Source organism: Coffea arabica, chromosome 9c (assembly GCF_036785885.1).
Source record: "Coffea arabica cultivar ET-39 chromosome 9c, Coffea Arabica ET-39 HiFi, whole genome shotgun sequence".
Lineage (NCBI taxonomy): Eukaryota > Viridiplantae > Streptophyta > Magnoliopsida > Gentianales > Rubiaceae > Coffea > Coffea arabica.
In genome coordinates, this window is record NC_092326.1 from 38,260,743 (window position 1) to 38,280,779 (window position 20,037).

The following is a 20,037-nucleotide window of genomic DNA, read 5'->3' on the forward strand; positions in this document are numbered from 1 at the left end:
ATTTAATGGTAGTTTGGTCAAACCACAAAGGAGGTAGATGTAATTAACCCTTAAAATTTTGATGGAAATCAATAAGAGTTATTCAGACTTTTGGCTATTCCCGTTACTTATAAGTGACAGAAGTTAGTGTGGGGGAGAAATATGTTATTTGGTCAAATCTCAGGGATCAATTCGTTATTTGGTCAAACCTTAAGGGAGGTAAATGTAATTAATCCAAAAAAAAATTGCTCACCTTGTTCCCCTCTCTCTTTCTTTTTTCTCTCAAAGACAAAAAAGGCACTCCGCTCTCAAGTTCCCCTCTCGGCTCTCTCAATTTCTCAATAACACACAACAATCATACACACATAAAACTCCTTTTCTCAGCTTTCTTCCTCTCTCAGACAAAAAAAAAAAAAGAAGAAGACGGCAAAAGAACAAGAAAGAAGTGTTACTGCCATTGAAGTTGCCATTGCCGGAGAATAGCCACGAGTTTCTTCAACAAATCTGCACCACCAGAATTCAAAGGCTATTAAGCTAGTTAAGGTAATCTTCTCATTTTCCTTTACGTAAATGCGGCCCTGCTTTCTGTGATTAGGCCCTGCTTAAATAATGACTGCTTTGTGAACAGGAGTAGATGGTTAACGTTTTTCCTTTCCTTTCATTTTTTTTCGTTTCTTTTTCTTTGTGGTAATTGCTATACTGGTTGTTGGTAAAATTTGGGACTCCAAATTTGCCCAAGTTTTATAATATATGTGAGTCTAGATCATGCATGTTAACTGTTTGAAAAAATGCCAAAATAGAAAATCGAATTAAATTGCTTTTTTTGTTAATTTAACGTCATAGTTGTATTGTAGAAATCATAAGGGTTGTTTGGTGTAGTTTTTGTGAATTTTAGTGTTGATTTAGGTGTTTTTTAAAAATAAAATCGCAGCTGTAAATTCACATTTCGAGCACTTTTTTGTCATTTTTTTGCAAAAGACATTAGCATCAAAGATATTCACATTTAACCTCTTACAGCCAGCCATTAACAACAGCAAAAAAAAAAAAAAAATCAAAACCAAAACCAAAACTTGTCTAGCAAATAATAATAATAATAATGAACCACCTTCAGATTTTTTACCTGCAACGTATAATTGAAACTTTCCAAGCATTAAGAGAAAAAAGGACGGCAACAAATCCTAATCCAAAACTTATATATTTTTTTTGCTAGACAAGTTTTGATTTTTAAATTTTTTTGTGCTGTTATTAATGGCTTGCTGTAAGAGGTTAAATGTGAATATCTTTGATGCTAGTGTCTTTTACAATATGATGCAGCCAAGCTGGTAACAAGAAAGATGGAGTTGAGTCAGAAACTGCATTCAGAAGAGCTTTGGCAATTGACTTGTTCCAAGGTTTATTCTTAAATATCTGTTGCACGTGATTCTTGCTTCATTTGTCTAATTATCTAGCAAAGAATTGAACTAATAGCCGAGGAGTCATTAGTCTTGTTAATTTACGTTTGGTCTCCATGATATGAATTAGAGGAAAGAATCCGTGCTCTTGAAAGTTTCACGGCTTTAAATTGTATGTTTTTTGTTGCCCGAATGGTGTTATATACTCGTCAGCTTCCGTAAATTGCTGCTATATGACGGCTTGTATACATGTATATATAAGGTAAGCATTCAGGTTAATAAAGGTTAATTTTCCAACAATAAATTGTAGCCTTTTTGATAGTAAGACTTCTGAGGATGTTCAGGTCACTGTTTTCTTATTTTACATTAACTAGAAAGCTTCTTCATTCTTGTTTCATATTACTGTCTTGTGTTGCTAAGCTTGATTGCTGTTTGGGCTACTTGCCTCATCTAAGATTTCGTGATAGAGTGTACAAGTTTGTAAATGGTTGAACTTGTACTTTATCCTGCATTATTTTTCAATGAATGCTTTCTATGATCAAACGACAAAGATCCATCAATTTCACATGGTTAGTTTTATGGTCATTAGCTTAAAGTTAACAATATACCAGTGAAACAGAGTTGCACTAAACCACTTTAAACTTAATTCTTTGCGTCACTTTGAATTGCCAACAAACTCAATTACTGTAAGTCAATAACCATATTAGTGGTTCATTTTATTTAAGTAATATATATATATATATATATATATATATTTTACTTGTTTTTTTGGTGCTTGGCTCTATATAACTAACGCTATGGATATATGACTGTTTGCTAAGTACTCCATTTTTCTTCATGCTTCTACTCATTCTGCACCATATGAAAGGGGCCTTTACCCTTTAGATTACCAATTGAGATGCTGAAATAGAACCTATAAAGAAAAGAAAGAAAGTCAATGCACCATATGAATCTATAAAAATTACCATAGATATGCATGCGGATCTCTTTTTTTTTATTTATGTTTGGTATTGTTTACCAAATGTATCAGTGCAAACTACACAATGAGAAGCTGGTAATTAAGAATGTGAAGCTGCACTACTGCATAGTGCATTAGTATAGCTTATCTTGTCACAAATCCTTGTTTAAATTTAAAGAAAGGGTATCTTGATATTGGATGCGAAGTGGTCAACTGAAACTAACCTTATGGATCTAATGGTGTCTTGCTACTCTATCAATCTCAACATAATGTTATGCTTTTTTTGGTCAAAGGGAACAAAGTGCTTATTATGAAAGATTGAGGGTATGAGTAATTGTTGGACTATCAGTTAAAGGGTTAAATGTAGTTAAGCTTTATTTGTGTATAGAATTAGACATGAAAAAGAATTGTTGTCTAGGTAGAAATTGCAGTAGTATTGAGTCTAGTTGTGTGCAGTCTTGCTTCACAAATCCCTATATTACATGATCCTTACATCTGTTTGAAACAACTGGTCATACTTGTTCAACTCCATTCTTTTGTTGTCAATTGTGAGCTCAGCTAAAATTTTCTGATCATCCTCTAGTATTTGTTTAGCTCTCATAACCGATATGCTATTATCTAGCCACAATTAAATATGCTCAATAATAGCTCGATTTGAATAGGACTTGTGAACTGCTGATGGTGAGAATATAGGATTACCTTTTGCAGGTAGAGTTTTATAATTAAAGATGGAAATCAGGACCATAAAAGGAAGCTCTTCTCCACACCGACCTAAATGGAGGAAAATTGCTTATGGAGGGATGCAACCTGGGTTTGAGGACAATCACACTGATGAGTCCTTTTTAGAAGATATGATCATGAATGCTAATGTTGTCAGAAGGAACTTCTTAAGGGTGATGCTAGATTCAGTTTCCATCTCGGAGTATCTGTGCATTGTTGCTCTTGTGGTCTTGGTTTGGACCTATACACTTAGATCTACATTTGCTGAAGATTCTCTTTTGCTTCTTGACGTTAGCCTTCTTGGTTTAGGTTTCTTCATTCTTCTGTTGACTGCAGAAATGCTATCTTTTAATCTTCTTCTTAGTTATTTACTTAAGATATCCTTCTTTATAACAGGTTTATATCTTTTGTCTCCTATTTACCAAACCCTCACCCGCTCTATTAGTTCAGATTCCATATGGGCTCTAACAGCTGCACTTATCATTCTTCATCTCTTCCTCCATGACTACTCAGGACCCACAGTAAAAGCTCCAGGGACTGTGGAAAATCCCACCTTTACAAGCAACATCTCTTTAAATGCTTCTATTGTGGCGTCTCTCTTGATTGCTTCACGCCTTCCATCAAGACTTCACGTCTTTGCCATTGTGCTCTTCTCCTTGCAAGTTTTTTTGTTTGCTCCACTAGTCACATATTGCGTAAGGAAGTATTCTTTCCGCTTACATCTCTTTCTTTCCTTTAGTTTAATGTGTCTGACATTGTTTTTTATTCATAGTTTGCACAGGTTGCTTTTTGTGCTATTCTTTGTCATTTTGGCTTTCGTTAATGTGGTCTGTCCTTATTGGCTGATTAGAATTCAGAAGTACAAATTTGAGATCAATGGTCCTTGGGATGAAGCTAAACTTTGCTTTAACATTACAGAATAACAATTTTTTGTAACTTTTGAGGATGTTTTGAGAATGATGAATCCTGAAGATCAATTGTAATGTCTTTTGTTGATTGTGGTAATTTAAATTCTCTTTATGTGGCTCATTGTAAACAGGCTTCTGATGCCTGAATTTAAGGTTGTTGGGAAATGTTGGCAAAAAAATCATTCTAGACGCATGCTTATATTTGGTGCTGATCTTTACATTACCAGAGATGGTATGGACTGGTTTATTTCCAATGAGAAGATAAAAGGCTATAAGGCCTCATCATAGATTAGTGTACTAAAATCGCTATTAATTTTGATGAGACAGCTATTCCCGTAGTTGGTTTTGCTCTACTTTTTAAGTGATTTGCTAAATTTGGTTAGCTATTAAAGTGAAGAATTATGGTTTGCTGTGCCGAGATAAGCAAAAGATATTGTGCTAATGGTCTTCACAACTTTAGTGTAGAATAGCCACATATCTTTCCTTATCTTCAAGAGTAATTAAATAAATTGAGTAGCCATGTACTTATCCATCTTTACTTGGATTGTACCTTTCCTGCTTCCTGGATGAATAGGAATCTGGGGCCTCTAGAATCATAGAAGTTGTTGTACAGAACAATTTGTGGTCAAGAGCGAAAGCTTTTGAAAATACACAGTTTGGATTGATGCTGTACACACTTCTGAACAAATTGTACCTACAAATTCAGCATTTTTTTTAATACAGATGTACATATAATTTAGGCTGAAATTGTTCTGTGATGTACGTTTATTCATTCTGACGGTTGTACAGGCTCACTGAACCTCTAAATCTTGCAGCCTATAGAAGTTTGTAGGCCAAGGAACATTAAGGTGGTTTTTTTTTTTTTGGGGGGGGGGGGGGGGGGGGAGGAGAGGAAGGGGGTTGAAGGAGAAAATTTGAGCTTGACACTGAAAAATAATGATGAACTGCAATTATAACGTCCAAAGGAACAGGTTTTAAAAATAACAAATAGCTTGATTTATTTTCTGTAAAAAGTGCATAAGCTACATCAACGATAATAGTAATAGCAGTAATAATAACAATAATGATGGGGTGAACAGAAGGGAAAGAAATGCGGCTATGTTTATTTTGATCCCATCACAAATGTATCCAGAAGATTAGACTAAGAATCAAATCTTGCTGGGGGGAACATTTGATGAAGAAGCCTCTTCTGTCAACTTCTTGGCATGTTCCTCCAATTGGAGAAGCAGGTTGTCTATCTTTGCCTCCAGATTTGTTACCATTTCCATGTCCATTTGATCAATTGGCACACCAGGCCAACCAACAATGCCATCCTGGGCAAAAAGTTCATCCAACTTCTTGGCTCGTTCTTCTTCAATCTCTTGTTGAACTTCAAGCTCATGAAGTTGTTGCTCGAGCTGTTCAACTCTAGCTCGAGCAAGGGCCTCAGCAAGTTGATCTGCATCGTCCCTAGGCATGTCTCTCCCCAGAAATCGATTGAAAACTTTGTCTGCATTTGGATGGAAGAAAGAGTGTGGCTCACCAGTTGGAGAAAAAATTATGACTCCAATGTCAACTTTGCATGTTGTGCAAAGTTCACTTGCTTCCATGAAAAGCTCATCTCTTAGTTTGTAAAAAGTAGCATACAGATCATCCTCCTTTTCTATCTTTTTCATCTCAATTTTTTCACGACCTTTCATCTGCTTATCTCCCGTGAGTTTTCAACAAGTGAACTCAGGAATGAGTCTCTCAGTTCTGTATGCAAATTTATAGTTGAAAGCCAAGGGATTGCTTAATTATTATATTTTATAATTAGTTTTAAAGTAAATGAAAAGATTTAGTGGACGTTCTATCCATATTTGTATACGTTTTGTCCATATTTGTATCCGACTCTTTTATAATTAGTTTTAAAGTAAATGAAAAGATTTAATGGATGTTTTATCCATATTTGTATACGTTTTGCCCATATTTGTATCCGACTCTTTATAAGTAGTTTTAAAGTAAATGAAAAGCTTTAATGGACGTTTTGTCCATATTTATATACGTTTTACCCATATTTGTATCCAACTCTTTTATAATTAATTTTAAAGTAAATGAAAAGATTTAATGGATGTTTTATCCATATTTGTATCCAACTCTTTTATAATTAGTTTTAAAGTAAATGAAAAGATTTAATGGACGTTTTATCCATATTTGTATACGTTTTGCACATATTTGTATCCGACTCTCTTATAATTAGTTTTAAAGTAAATCTTTTATGCGTTGTTAGTGTATACATTAATTGATCTAGATGCACACCATATATGCAAAATTTGATATTCAAATTCAAGATGAGATGATATAACACGCATCTAAATCCATCATTATATGTACACACTGACAGTATATAAAAGATTAATTCTTAGTTTTATTATAGTTTCTCACTCCTCTAATAATTTTATCTTTTTAAATAAATTTGAATTATTTGTTGTTATAGTTCCACTCTCTTCCAACAATATCACCTCTTTTGATGAACTCGTATGGTTTTTAATCATATGGATTAGCTTAGCATAATAAAAAAAAAATTAACTGTTATATGGATAGATTTACCAATATTATTGGTTACTAAATATTTGTTGATGAAGAAAATAAATTGTTGGATCTTTTGTACTTAATTAAGTATAAATATGTAGTTGTAGGTTTATTGTCATTATAAAAATTTTAATTCTCTAAAAGAATGTCTATTAAAAAACAATATTTATCGATTTTTTTGACATGCATTACAATATTTGATGAATACTTCTATATTATAGTAAAATATGTAAAGAAGTTTTTAAAAATTAGTATGATAGATAAACATTTAAAACACATTAATTTTCTAAATGAATATAAATGAATGTGTACGATCATTTCTAAATTTTTTTAATTTTAATTATTCATGCTTGTACAAATTCACAATAAATAGACCATGCTAAGGCATGTGGAAAATAATAGTCTCAAATTGATAGAACAAGATGCTACCCCCTCAAATTATTGAATTCCTGGACTAGTGGGTAATAATTTTGATGAAAGTGGAAAATTTTCTTTGGACTCCAATCTTAGAATTGCATATCAGGTTTCATAAATTTCAGACAAATCTTCACTGAGAACTCCTTTTTTTTTTTTTTTTTTTTTTTCGAGGAAACTGAGAACTCTTTAGATAAAAATCTCCACAACATAAAATAACATTAAAAAAGGTCCCTATTTGTCTTGAATTCTAAAATATACATTAAAAAAAAAAGTAGTATTAATTTATTTTGTGTTTATTTCACCTTTCTGCCAACCAAATTCTAGAATGATTTTAAGGATTAAACACATTTGTGTGAAAACTAGCTATTTTCATGAAAAAAATTAAAACAGAAATTCGCATTTGTAACCAACAATACTATTTTTTTTCCTTTTTTAATGTTATAAAAGTTTGAATGGCTTCGATTTCAGTCGCCTTGCCAACAACGGTCACTTTTGTTGTCGAAGTTAAGTCTTAGGCCTTTATAGTACCATTAAGAGTTTCCGTACTGATAATAAAATTCATACTTTCTGCAAAACAAAAAGATATGCAAAACAAGCTGCATGATAGCAATTCCCTGCTCATTTGTACAAAAAGTTTCATCCACATTCTTCCACCCTTGAGCTAAAATTCTCTGCATCATGATTATTCCCAGCTTGGCACCTCCTTCTTCCAACCAGCTTCATCCAGAATCTTTCATTGTAGGTGACAGTTAGAAGCACCGGATATGATCCTTACTGCACCACTCAACCAATGTTGCTTCATTTTCTGCCAAAAAAACAAAAAAAGTATCGCATGCTGGCTTCATACAGATAAGACTAGGAGATCAAAGCAAGAATGATTTCAGAACATTGGCAAGAAGAACAGAAATCCCAGTTCAATTCCTCAGTTCAATTCTAATTCCCCAGTTCAATCCCAGTTCAGCCGCATGCAACCAAAGAATTGGATATAGAAGAATGCACCATTCAAGGGACTTGTAGATTTACGGTTTTGAAAGAGTCTCATTTTCGTATATCAGCATTTGAAACAATCCTCGATGAACAACATATTTCCCGCAGCAGTTTCCAGCATAGAAATTTGAAATTGTCACAAATATCTTTGAAAAAAAAAATTCAACTTCTTTTTAAATTCTCATTCCTTCCAATTTAAAAATATTCTGCATCAGAAGAGTCAAAATTTAACTTCACCTCATGTTTCCCCCATGGGACTATGACTTGCTGAAAAGGGACCGTGGTCCAGCTTGCCGGCAAAATGCAATTTGACATGTGGGGGATCTTCTAGGGAACAGTAGTATCTTCTGAGTAAGCTGAAATTTCGTGCTCAAGCCGCCGACTTTAGAACTTAGATGCATTCGGTTTAGAACGCTACCATGCTTTAGAATGTAGCCTATCATTGCAAGCTCATCTTCACAGCCTTCAAGTTCTTCAAGTGAAATTTGTTTCAGGCTCGTTATCAAACATCTGGGAACTTCTATGGGATCCCTCCAGCATGACTCTATAGTGTGTTCTCTATGCCAATTCTAATTACCACAAAAGCAACTCTTCAAAACATCTATACAGATTTGAAAAAGAAAGCATAAAAAAGATTCATCCTTTTCCTCTGGGTAATTTTCTCGTTCCAAACTAACCTTAAGCATATCAAAAGCATCTAAGTTGCCTACCTTTGTGAAATCAAGAACTTCTAAATTTACTGCCGCTTCAACCAAATCCTGCAGGCAAGTCCATTCACAGCATCCAGCTCCTACTACCAATTTGGTTAGTCCTTCGAATCTCCTTGTTGACAAGCAGGTAGTGGCATAGCTCAGAGCCTACATAAAACATCATTTAGCTCGCAGCTAGCCCGCTTATTTAACTTGATCTGTGCATTTAGCTACAATCTTTAATTTAGCGAACAAATCACAAAACACTGGGAAACATAGACGACTACGAACATCAAAGCCTAGTGAATTTAACGCGTAGGCTCCTGACACAATAATTTTGCAGTAAGTTTACAACAGAAGCTGGTACACTGTCCTCAACATTAAGAGAAAGAACTGGTAACTTACATTCATTGTCTTCTGTGACAAAGTGAGAATCTTTACACCGTGTAGTGCCTGAACCAGTTCCACAAGTGAATTGCAAAAAGCACTTTGAGGTGGATCATCACCAGGAAAAGCCTCAACATCAATTTTTGCTCTAACTAAAGAGGTAATGTTCTGAAAGTTGACGCCAATGTGCTGCCATATGTGATTGGAATAATCAAGGGACTCTAGTGCTGGGGTATTTATAGCAACCTTGTAGTGAAGATTTTCAGGAAAGTCATCGGGACCACGAAAACGGAGTTGTTTCAGTGAAGGTGAAGATATTACAAAAACTGTCACATTATCAAAGCTGCATCTGCAAATATCCAGGAATTCTAGTATTGGACAGCCAGATATGAGCTTACTGACGGATTCATCATTTCTGTATTGAACGTCAGAAAGCGTTAGACGTTTTAGTCTAGGAAGACAAACCAAATTTGGTGTATTGATATCTAGATTATCCCACAATTCAAGATCCTCTAATGTTCTGCAAGTAAATAGGCAACTAGGCAATTCAATGACAACATCAGCACGACAATAATAAAAAACTTGAACTTTCAGCACTCGGACATTCCGGATAATTGCAGTGCTGATCCATGCATTGACATAGAATGGCTCAATGAATTCATTTCCACAAAGACGGAACTTGAGTATATTCTGCACAGTACTTAGAAGCAGAACCTTATTAACAAATTGCTCAAACTTTCTCACTCTTTCTGGGCTTTTATGAAAACGATCATCATCGAAAAGAAGGTAGGGGACTCCAGTCCACAGGAATTTCCATCTTTTAGATAAAATACTTGTTCCCACAGCATATTTTGTTGTTGGCAGAAAAGAAAGAATGTGACAGAGAACTGAATCGGGCAAACTGCTAATCCTATCAACAGAAGCACCAGCATCCATTTCACTTGACAGAGTTAGACGCTTCTGGCTTGGATTTTCTGTAGAATCCAAAGTATTTAAGTAAGCCACATTGTCGCATCTTTAAGAAAGACAACTTCTTTTTTGCCTACATATTATACACTACAATGCATTGCCAAGCATATCTAAACCATAAAGTCCAACAATATGGGGTGAGGCATATATACTTTTTTCCGAAGGAAAGGCATCTAAGGAAGTAGAGCACAGTGTTAATAATTTCTTTTTCCAAAGAAAACCACTGAAAACAACGATAGAAACAAGGGAAGCCTTGATTGGGGGAAGAGAAAAAAATAGACAAAGCAAGAGTATTACCCATAAATCTTTCTGGGATTTTCTCTTCTTTCAGAGAGAAGCTGAGAATTACACTGCAAATCCTAGCCGGAAGGCCTTTATGATCCCTAATGTTTCCAACTTTATTTGCCCCAGATCTTCAATGGGCCATCTGTTTAAAAAAAAAAAAAAAAACAAAGAAACATAGCGAGAACAAGGAAGGACTCTTGCAAAACTAAAAAAAGCGGTCAACACTCTAATTGTGATGGTTTTGGAGAGAAGGGTCGACAGCAGAGTTAAAAAGCAGAAGTTTCTGCAGCAGAAGACCGAGAAAGCTCCTCAGAGACCACAGTCCAAGCCACAGTAATCTCTAACCGGGCAGGGTCACGGGGGGTGAACTGTTTAAAATTTTTTAGGGATAATTTAGGTTTCACAATTTCACTAAGCTACACATATCTCCCTTATTATTTAAAATGACAATACTAACCTTAAATATTTTAATAAAATCCCTTGTTTGGTATGTTTATAGTTAGAATTAATTTAAAATTATTTTTTCATTATTTTTCCTTCTTATTCCTTTTTATTTTAATTTTTTACCGATAAAATTGTCAAATTACCATTATTATCTCTAATTTCTATTGTAACCAAATGATGAACTAATGATTTTTTATGAGTTAACTTTAAACGTAATCCGATCTTTTTTGCTAATCTTTGTTTTCTATTTTTTTGGTATTAAAATTAATAATAAATCAAAAAAATTGCCCAAAATCACTACTAAATTATGATAATCCTACTATTCAAAAAATTCACAAACTCTGAATCAATTATTTCAATATTTTATTTTCTATCTTATTAATCTAAATCTATAACAAAATACCATAAAAAATATCCTATCATAGTGATAAAATTATTATTATAGTTATTTATCAAATAGTAGGTATGGATATGAAAAATTCGGCACGTTTTCCTTATAATTACATTAGATAATCTTATAATTTTATAGGGAAGTAAATTAAAACTCATTACACAAGGGCATTTGTGGGTATTCATTTTAAAATTGAACCAAGTCAATATTATTTTAAGATTTTGTTACTAAAACTATCAAATCAAGGGAAGTATGTGTAACTTTTTAAACCTTAGGGGAGCTCAGCGAATTGTCAGAAATCTCAGGGAAGGTCTCTAAAATTATCCCTTTTCTTAAACATATGTGTTTAGATTGAAATGATTTGAAAAAAAATAATTTGCTTCACAAATCTCAATTGCCTTTTAGCTTTCCAATCACCTTTTTATCTCACATATATCACATCACAAAAAGTGTTACAGTAATTATCTCAAATAAATCATCCAAATAAACTTCTATCCAAACAAACTCTCATAAATTTATAATGGTGTAAAATTTCATGTAATAACCATATACTTATTATTCTAATTAATGGGTACATATTGATATATTTAAGCCACATTCAATTTACCTTGAAAATGCACACACTAATAATTAGTATTACCATTCTCCTTTGCATTTATATGTCTTTTCAAATTAATTTTACTTTTCAAAAAATTTAACATGTAAATTACATCAGTCCAATAAGTGTCCAGATCCAATGTTAATTAGAGCATACTTTTTTTTTTCTAAGATTAAAAATTTGGGCAATACTAAACTATTTCGATATAGTTGCTTGCTCGACAGCTTGAGGTTAAGATTGAAGATTGTGAAATTCGAGGTACGGATTTGTTTGGGTATAAGGAGTGTGTTTAGATAGAAGATTACTAGAGAAATTTTTTGAATAATTACTATAGTACTTTTTGTGATATTAAAACTTTAAAATAAGCAAGTAGTTAGAAAGATAAAAAGAATATTAGAAATCATATATATGACATTACCAAAAAAAAAAAATTTAAAAAAAAAAACATTCACCATCTAAACGAACCCAAGATGATCTCAAAATTGGGTTGGGTCACTCCAAGTCAATTACTTAAGTTGGGCAATTATTGATTTGGTGGTTTTTACTAGGTTTAACTAGATTGATCGAAAAAATCGATATAATAGATTGTCATTTTTCTCAAAATTTTTTTATATTTTTCATGAATATATTTTCTAATCACTTTTGATCTCGTATATATACAATTACTACAATACAATTTTTTACAAAATTTTAGAAAATAGTCATCCAAACAGGTACTAAATATGTAAAAGTTTGACCAGGAGTGTAGCTTGTTTGTAGATGTCTATTGTTCATTCGTATAATTTTCAGAGTTTTCTCTCAAGCACAATGCTGAACTAAGAATGATGGCACTTTTCACTTAATTGTACATCGTGCAAGATATTAAAAAAAAAACCTAATCAAACTTCTGGTTAAGTAGTAAGTAATTTTTCGAGGTCGAGGAGGTATTGATCTAATAGTTAAACTCGAGATCTCAAGAACCAGAAATTGTGAATTATAATCTCCTGCCCCTTTTTGGATTTTTACATTCTGCCCTTACCTTATTAGGGAAAAATTTTTTTTTTTAAAAAGTAATTTTTTTGATTTAGTTTGGGAAGAAACAAAAGACACCAACATGATATGTTTCTTTCTAATGAAAGATTGTATGTATCAGTGGACTTATAAGTAGGATTAAAGGAAGTAAATAGTACCTTGTCATCATTATACTAAAGTCAAATGCAAGACCAATTAACATTTAGCAGTCAAAACTACTTGTCATTTTATTCAGCAGTGAGTGCCATCAATAGAAGAAAACATATTCGTAAAATCCAGCAATAAGCATTTCTTGTGGTCAAATAAGACATATGTCTTCTCTACACCCAGAGGAAATGGATGAATGATGGAATTCAAGTCAAATACTTTGCCAAAACAATTTGCTTAACCAAGAATAGTCCATTGTAAGACTTTTTCCGTCTCTAGAATGAGAGCGTCTTTCTCTAGTATGAGAGCTGGGCCTCCTCTGCGGTAGGAGATAGGATATCTTTCCAGAATCAAACACATAAACTTTCTCGGCTCTATCTACTTAGTCTTCAGTAGTACTTGCTAGTCACATTTTATCTTCTCCAGTTCAATCTTTCACCCATTAGGCTTGTTCATTAAACTTGTCGAATTTTTTTATATTCTAACCTTCGATATCCTCTGGGCTTTGGATCTAGGATGCATAAGGATAAATTTGAAATTTGATTTCCCTTGTGCAGGTCGGTACAAACTGCATACTCATCTGGTGAAAGTTCTAGAATACCATAGAAGCATCTCATCATAATCATGGCTGACAAACTCGTGAAAGTGTTCGATAGATTCGATATGTCCAACAAGGAAAGTTCAGGAATTATCCTGGACGGAGTAGATGAGGATTTAGGTAAGGAAGAGTGCAGGGAAAGTCTCTTTGGTAGAATAATGGGGGAAAGAATTGCTAACTTCACAGGAGTGAAGAACTTTGCCAACCAAGTATGGGGCTTCCTAAGGAATATGGTGGCAGTTGAACTAGGGGCAAATCTTTTTCAATTCACCTTCGCGGATGTGTCGGACATGGAGAAGGTGTTGAATGGAAGACCATACGTGATTGACAACCAACTTCTCAATGTCAAGCCGTGGGTAGAAGGCATAGACCGCGGGATGGAAGCATTCCAGTTGGCGCACATCTAGGTGCAACTATGGAATCAGCCAATCCATTGGCTAACTAAGGAAATAGGAGTGAAGATTGGTAGTATCTTCGAAGATGTGGAGGATATTATCATCCCAACGGGAGGCACCAAGGAAGGGAGACACATGAAACTGAAAGTAGTGTTTAATACTTCCCTTCCCTTGTTAAGAGGAACCGTGGTGAAACTAAATGGGCAGAGCATCTGGGTGGAATTTCGGTATGAAAAATGTCTGGATTTCTGCTATGGATGTGAATTAATCGTGCACAGCGACAAATCTTGCAGCCTCAAAACAGGGACAACTAGGGGATACTCCAAACGTCAATTTGGGGCATGGATGAGGGCCCAAATCAAAGGAGCATCCCCCAAAAAGAGAACAAAGATTCGGCCGGTTAGTCGGTCGGATGTTCCCAGTGAACCAAAAGAGATGATGAACCCTATTGCCCAAAGACTCCTTTTTGAAGGGGACTACATAATCAATCCGACGAAGGGTTTGAGCACTAGCAGACCTGACAAGGGTAGATTGGAAGGAAACAGGCAAGAGCGAGAAGATGACACTATATTGTCAGGGAAAGAAAGGGAACGAAAGACACAAATTCAATTTTCAAGTATGGGCGGGAAGGATAACAGGTCAGTAAAACCCACTTCTGAAAATATAAAAAGACAAGAAGAATGCACAAGGGAGAGGGGGGAAGTCAAGGATAATATAAGCCTAGGCCCAATAAATAGTGTGGACCAACAAAACTTCCAAAACAAAGAAGAGTTGAACCAGGACTCGGTGGAACACATGGACATAACAGAGGAAACCGTCGAGGAAGTAGGAGAACAAAACCTTTCTTTCCAGAACACAGACATAAAGTTTTCAGCAGTAAGCCAAGGTGGGACCAACCACCAACCCGCAAACATAGAAGTGGAAAACAAAGGAAGAAAGTAGATCAAGGTAACAAGGAGAGATGGGAAAGGTCAACAAGTGCAGATGGATAGGAATCCCTTATCAGTGATTGACATGAACAAGCAGGGTTCAATGTCAGCTGCCAAAAGAAGATTAACATTGGAAGAGAAAGAGGAGAAGCACATGCAAATTGATAAGGTCATGGCCAAGAAATGTAAACGGAAGCAGACGAGTGAAAATGGGTCAGAAGCTGAGGTCATGGAGGCCAGCCTGAATTGGCCTCCCAAGCTCACATGAAGGTGGCGGCATGGAATTGTCGAGGCGCAGGGAGTTCCTTGACTATTCCCTATCTTAAGGAGGTAATTCACCTTCACTCCCCTAGTATTATCTTTTTATGAGAAACAAAAAATAAAAATTTTTTTTGAATGGCTTTAAAAGAAAAATAGGATATGAGGAGATGGTTTTAGTTGACCCCATTGGTAAAGCTGGGGGTCTGATAGTTTTTTGGAATAATCATACTAAGATAGTTAATGTTTTGTCCACCCAGTTTACCATAGAACTACTTTTGAATTCTGATAATGAAACTGGAAATTGGTGGTGCATTTTTGTTTATGCTAATACTGATGATAAAATCAGAAAAAATTAGTGGAACTTTTTGTGTAACAAGAACAAAATCTGGGGTAATAATAAAGTGCTAATTGGGGACTTTAATGACATTACCTCTAACGAAGAAAAATGGGGGGGAGGGGCAGAACTAGGCCTAACTGGACTTTCACTAATTTCAAAAACTTCACAAACAATATTGAGCCGCTGGATATTGGCTTTGAAGGCCTCCCATGGACTTGGAGTAACCTATGGGAAGGGGAGGGTGAGATTAAACAAAGGTTGGACAGAGCTCTTGCAAGTGTAGAATGGTGTGAAAAGTTCAAAGATGCTAGGATGATACATATTGACAATGAAGCGTCTGATCACAATGTTATCCTACTAGATACAGAGCCTAAGTTCAGGAAACCAAAAAGAAGATTTCATTTTGACCCGAGGTGGATCCAATATAGAAAATGGAGGAGGTAATCAAAGAGGCATGGGGTAAACACCAAGTGGGGTCTAGAGGCTTTAGAATTAGTAGGAAGATTAAGCAATGCAGAATGACACTTTCAGCATGGAGCAAAACGATAAATCTGAACAGCCAAAAGGAAATTAAAAGGATCAAAGAAGAGATGCACAAGCAGCAAAGACTAGGGATGGGATTAATAGGAAAGTATCCCTCAATTTACTTAGGAAGCAACTGTCTGAGGCCTATAAGCAAGACGAACTGTTCTAGAGCCAAAGAGCAAGAACCAGATGGCTTCAAAATGGAGCAAGAATACGGCATACTTCTATGCCTATGTGGGTAACAGAAGGAAAAGGAACATAATAACTAGACTTGAGAAGGATCAGGAAGGATGGTGCACAACTGATGATGAAATAGGAGCGGAAATTGCTCAATTCTACGACCAGCTCTTCACGTCTTCACAGCCTTCAAATTTTGAGGAGATTCTAAATGGTATTCCTAGGACTATCACTGAGCAGATGAATATGCAGCTTACCAGACCTGTAATAGAGAAGGAAGTCAAAATTGCTATTTTCTCCATGCATCCAAACAAATTTCCTGGCCTGGACGGTATGTCCCCTATTTTCTTTCAAAGATTATGGAATATCGTTAAAATAGATGTAGTGAACACTATACAAAGTTTCTTGCATACTGGCTTCCTTTCAAAAGCTATCAATGAGACCCTGGTTACACTTATTCCTAAAATAGACACCCCCTGAACATTGGCCACTTTAGGCCCATCAGCTTATGCAATGTTTTATACAAAATCATCTCGAAGATTCTTGTGAATAGGCTCAAACCTCTTCTTAGCTGCTGCATTAGTTATTCCCAATAAGCAAATTCTAGACAATGTCATGGTGGCTCATGAGTACATGCATTAGCTGAATTCAAAAAGAGAAGGGAGGGATGGGTACATGGCTATAAAACTTGATTTGTTTAAAGCCTATGATAGAGTCGAATGGAAATTTCTTTATGCCATCCTCTGTAAAATGGGTTTCGCCCCTCTATGGATTAGATGGAATCATGGCTGTCTTTCCACTGTCTTTTTCTTTCAATGTTAATGGAGTCAAACATGGATATGTAAGACCAGTTAGAGGGATTAGACAAGGAGATCCTCTTTCCCCTTACCTTTTTCTGTTCTGTGCTGAAGGCCTTTCTAGCCTACTAAATAACGTAGTCAGAAACAACCAAATTACAGGAGTTAAAATCTCAAGGCAGGGCCCCTATGTTTCTCATCTATTCTTCGCTGATGATTCTCTAATTTTTTGTAAAGCTAATGGTAATGAAGTAGGACACATAAAGGAAATCTTGGATTGCTACGAAAAAGCTTCTGGACTGCAAGTTAACATCAACAAATCAGCTGTCTTCTTCAACAAAAATTCAAGTGAGAGAGAAAAGGCTGAGGTGCTGCAGAAACTAGGAGGAATCCAACAGGTGTCGCAAGAGAAGTACTTGGGCCTACCATTAGTTGTTGGTAGGTCCAAAAATAGTGTGTTCAGGTTTATTAAAGAAAATATGAAATCAATGATTCAGAACTGGAAAGGCAAACTACTGAGTAATGCAGGGAAAGAGGTGCTACTCAAATCTGTTGCTTTGGCACTCCCCTCTTATGCTATGTCAGTTTTCAGACTGTCAAAAAGCCTATGCAAAAAGTTAAGCGGGATGATGGCCAGATTCTGATGGGAAAATGACCAAGGGGAAAAAAGAATGCACTGGAAGAAATGGATTGATATAGCGGAAAGGAAAAAGAACGGGGGACTTGGGTTTAGGGATTTACTTTGCTTTAATGAAGCCTTGCTAGCCAAACAAGCATGGAGGCTACTTACTTGTCCCAACTTGTTGGTGAGTAAGATGATGAAAAATAAATATTTTCCTAAATCTAATATTTTTGAGTCCAAAGTAAAGGCTAGAGCTTCTTGGATTTGGCAAAGTTTGCATAGCTCATTAGAGTTACTTGAAAGTGGGGTCTGGAAGCATGTCGGCGATGGTGCATCAGTGGATATCTGGGAGGATATGTGGGTAGAATGCTCAAAGATTTGGAAAGTCACCTCTCCAAAACCAGCGGGATGTCAGACGACCAAGGTCTGCAATTTGATCAAGGGGAAGCAATGGAACAAGGACCTCGTCACAGCTCTGTTCTCAAAGGAGGAAGCAGAGGCGATTTTGCAAATACCTCTAAGCTTATTTCAAAAAAAAGACAGATACAAATAGAGATACACCGCAAATGGGTTCTATTCCACTAAATCCGGGTATGCAAGGGCCAAAGACAGAATCAAGGAGATGAATAGAACGCAAGCAAACTCCAGCACAAACAAAGAAAGATCCAAGGTATGGAATCAATTGTGGGGGACTGAACATCAAGCACAAAATCAAACACTTCCTGTGGAAATGTCTCCATTGCATCCTCCCCACTAACGAGGAAATTTTTAGAAGGATTGGCAAGGGGGATCCTTTATGTAAGTGCTGTGGGAAAGAGCAAGAAATAATTGAACATGCCTTACTGAAGTGCAAGGCAAGAGAGCAAGCTTGGGCAACCTTTCCTATTTCATGGGACGACATCAAAGATCATAGTTGGAACTTTTGGAAATGGTGGGAGTAGATGCAGGAAGCTAGATCAAGGAATGATGGGAATAAACACATTGAAATCACAGCCAACTTCCTCTGGCAAATCTGGAAGACAAGGAATAAGTGGAATTTTAACCAGACACTAAAGAAATGGCACCAAGCATTCAAAAAAGCTATGGAGGAATGGATGGAATATGATGAGGCTAGAAGAGATGTTAAGAGGGCCAACAAAGAGATTTCTCAGCCAGGAGATAGACATTGCATGCTATTGGACTGATGGAACAACATAACAATATCATGTACACGACTGCTGGAATAAGCCAAGGCAAAGCTAAAGCAGGAGTGGGGTTTATTGCTAAAGTTAACAATGGCAAGATACTTGTGACTTGGTCCATCCCACACTCAGGAGCCAAAGATGCGGCAGAAATGGAGGCTATAGCCATCCGAATAGCATTGAGCAAGGCCATAGAGGAAAACATGACGTCCTTATTGATTCTTTCTGATTGCAAAGCTGTTGTGGATAGAATCAAACAGGATGTCAAGGCCTAACCTCAATGGACATGCTAATTGAAGACATCAGACAGCTGAGTCGCTCCTTTTGGAAACGTACTTTTTTTACATTAGGAGAGAAATGAATATGTGTAGCCATGGTTTAGCTAAATTAGCTATTAACCTGATTCAAGAAACTAGGTGGAAGCAATCCTTCCCTGTGTGGCTTAATAGAGAAACCCACGATGACTTCCTGGCAGTTGCCAGTCTTTTGTAATTCTGTTGTGCAGACATAACTGTAATTATTACTCATATACAAGTTGACATTTAACAAAAAAAAAAGTCAAATACTTTGCCGAAACGGTGGAGAAGAAAAGGGAAGAAGGGAGAAAGGATGGAAAACCCGGATTAATCTCATTGCCCGAGTCAAATACAAACTGTGGACTCTTTGAGGCCATTAGACCTTTGGCGATCGGATGGATTGCTGGTGCCAATATTTTGGTATCAGGGTCCTTCACCGGCGGATCAATGAATCCGGCATACTCTTTTGGATGTGCTCTTGTTGGAGGGAGCTTCAAGAATCAGGCAGTCTATTGGATTGGACCCTTGATTGGTGGTGCAGTTATTGCCGGGGTTTTGGATGATATATGTGGCCTTTGCTGCTGGAAGCCCTGGGGAACTGTTGAGGGGGCAGTTTAACCCACATGCCACTGACTCGCTTTATGTTTCTATTCTGCTGGAAATGATTGGTAACTAGGGCCTGTGGTTTCTGTCGCAGAAATTTGTCATAGATATGGCAATTGCATTCGTGCACATTGTTATAGGAAAATGTTCTCTAAGAGGTAAGTGAATAAGCACTCATGAATTTCTAACTACAATAGAAGTTCCAGTTGATGTTACTGTAACTTCTTCCCATGCTGCCACGTGGTAGCTCCAAAGCTAAAGTTTAGCTTATTTCTCCTCGGCTGACATTGGTGAAACATTTTACTAAGTTACTTTTGGTCAAATGCAAGGTACTTTAGGGTGGTTGAAAAGTACATCATTCTTTTACTTAATCTATCAAGGAGAAGCTTGCGTCTGGGATTGGCTCGATGCTGACGTGGCGCGAGGTGATTGGTGGCAACTTTGCGTTCGTTGCAAGTGACTTTTTGCCCTTTCACCTTTCCTTC

General features: G+C 36.1%; 3 protein-coding genes across 4 annotated transcripts; 1 reads left to right on the forward strand and 2 right to left on the reverse strand.

The window, feature by feature from the left end:
* Positions 1-213: 213 nt before the first annotated feature.
* Positions 214-4,077, forward strand: LOC113707933 (phosphatidylinositol N-acetylglucosaminyltransferase subunit C-like). 2 transcript variants are annotated; one of them, XM_027230336.2, is made up of 3 exons: positions 214-522; positions 1,294-1,370; positions 3,037-4,077. In XM_027230336.2, exon 3 carries the CDS (start codon positions 3,057-3,059, stop codon positions 3,969-3,971), a length of 915 nt encoding a protein of 304 aa, XP_027086137.1. In that variant the 5' UTR covers positions 214-522; positions 1,294-1,370; positions 3,037-3,056; the 3' UTR covers positions 3,972-4,077. The 2 variants fall into 2 exon arrangements, with proteins under 2 accessions (XP_027086137.1, XP_027086138.1); XM_027230337.2 differs by lacking the exon at positions 1,294-1,370.
* Positions 4,078-5,104: 1,027 nt separating this feature from the next.
* Positions 5,105-5,635, reverse strand: LOC113708121 (agamous-like MADS-box protein AGL28). The gene has a single exon (XM_027230589.1). It carries the CDS (start codon positions 5,633-5,635, stop codon positions 5,105-5,107), a length of 531 nt encoding a protein of 176 aa, XP_027086390.1.
* Positions 5,636-7,466: 1,831 nt separating this feature from the next.
* On the reverse strand, positions 7,467-10,625 carry LOC113708957 (probable FBD-associated F-box protein At1g32375). Its single transcript, XM_027231704.2, has 5 exons — positions 10,253-10,625; positions 9,005-9,960; positions 8,621-8,767; positions 8,148-8,479; positions 7,467-7,728 (listed from the first exon to the last, which is right to left on the reverse strand). Exons 1-4 carry the CDS (start codon positions 10,254-10,256, stop codon positions 8,168-8,170), a joined length of 1,419 nt encoding a protein of 472 aa, XP_027087505.1. The 5' UTR covers positions 10,257-10,625; the 3' UTR covers positions 7,467-7,728; positions 8,148-8,167.
* Positions 10,626-20,037: the final 9,412 nt, after the last annotated feature.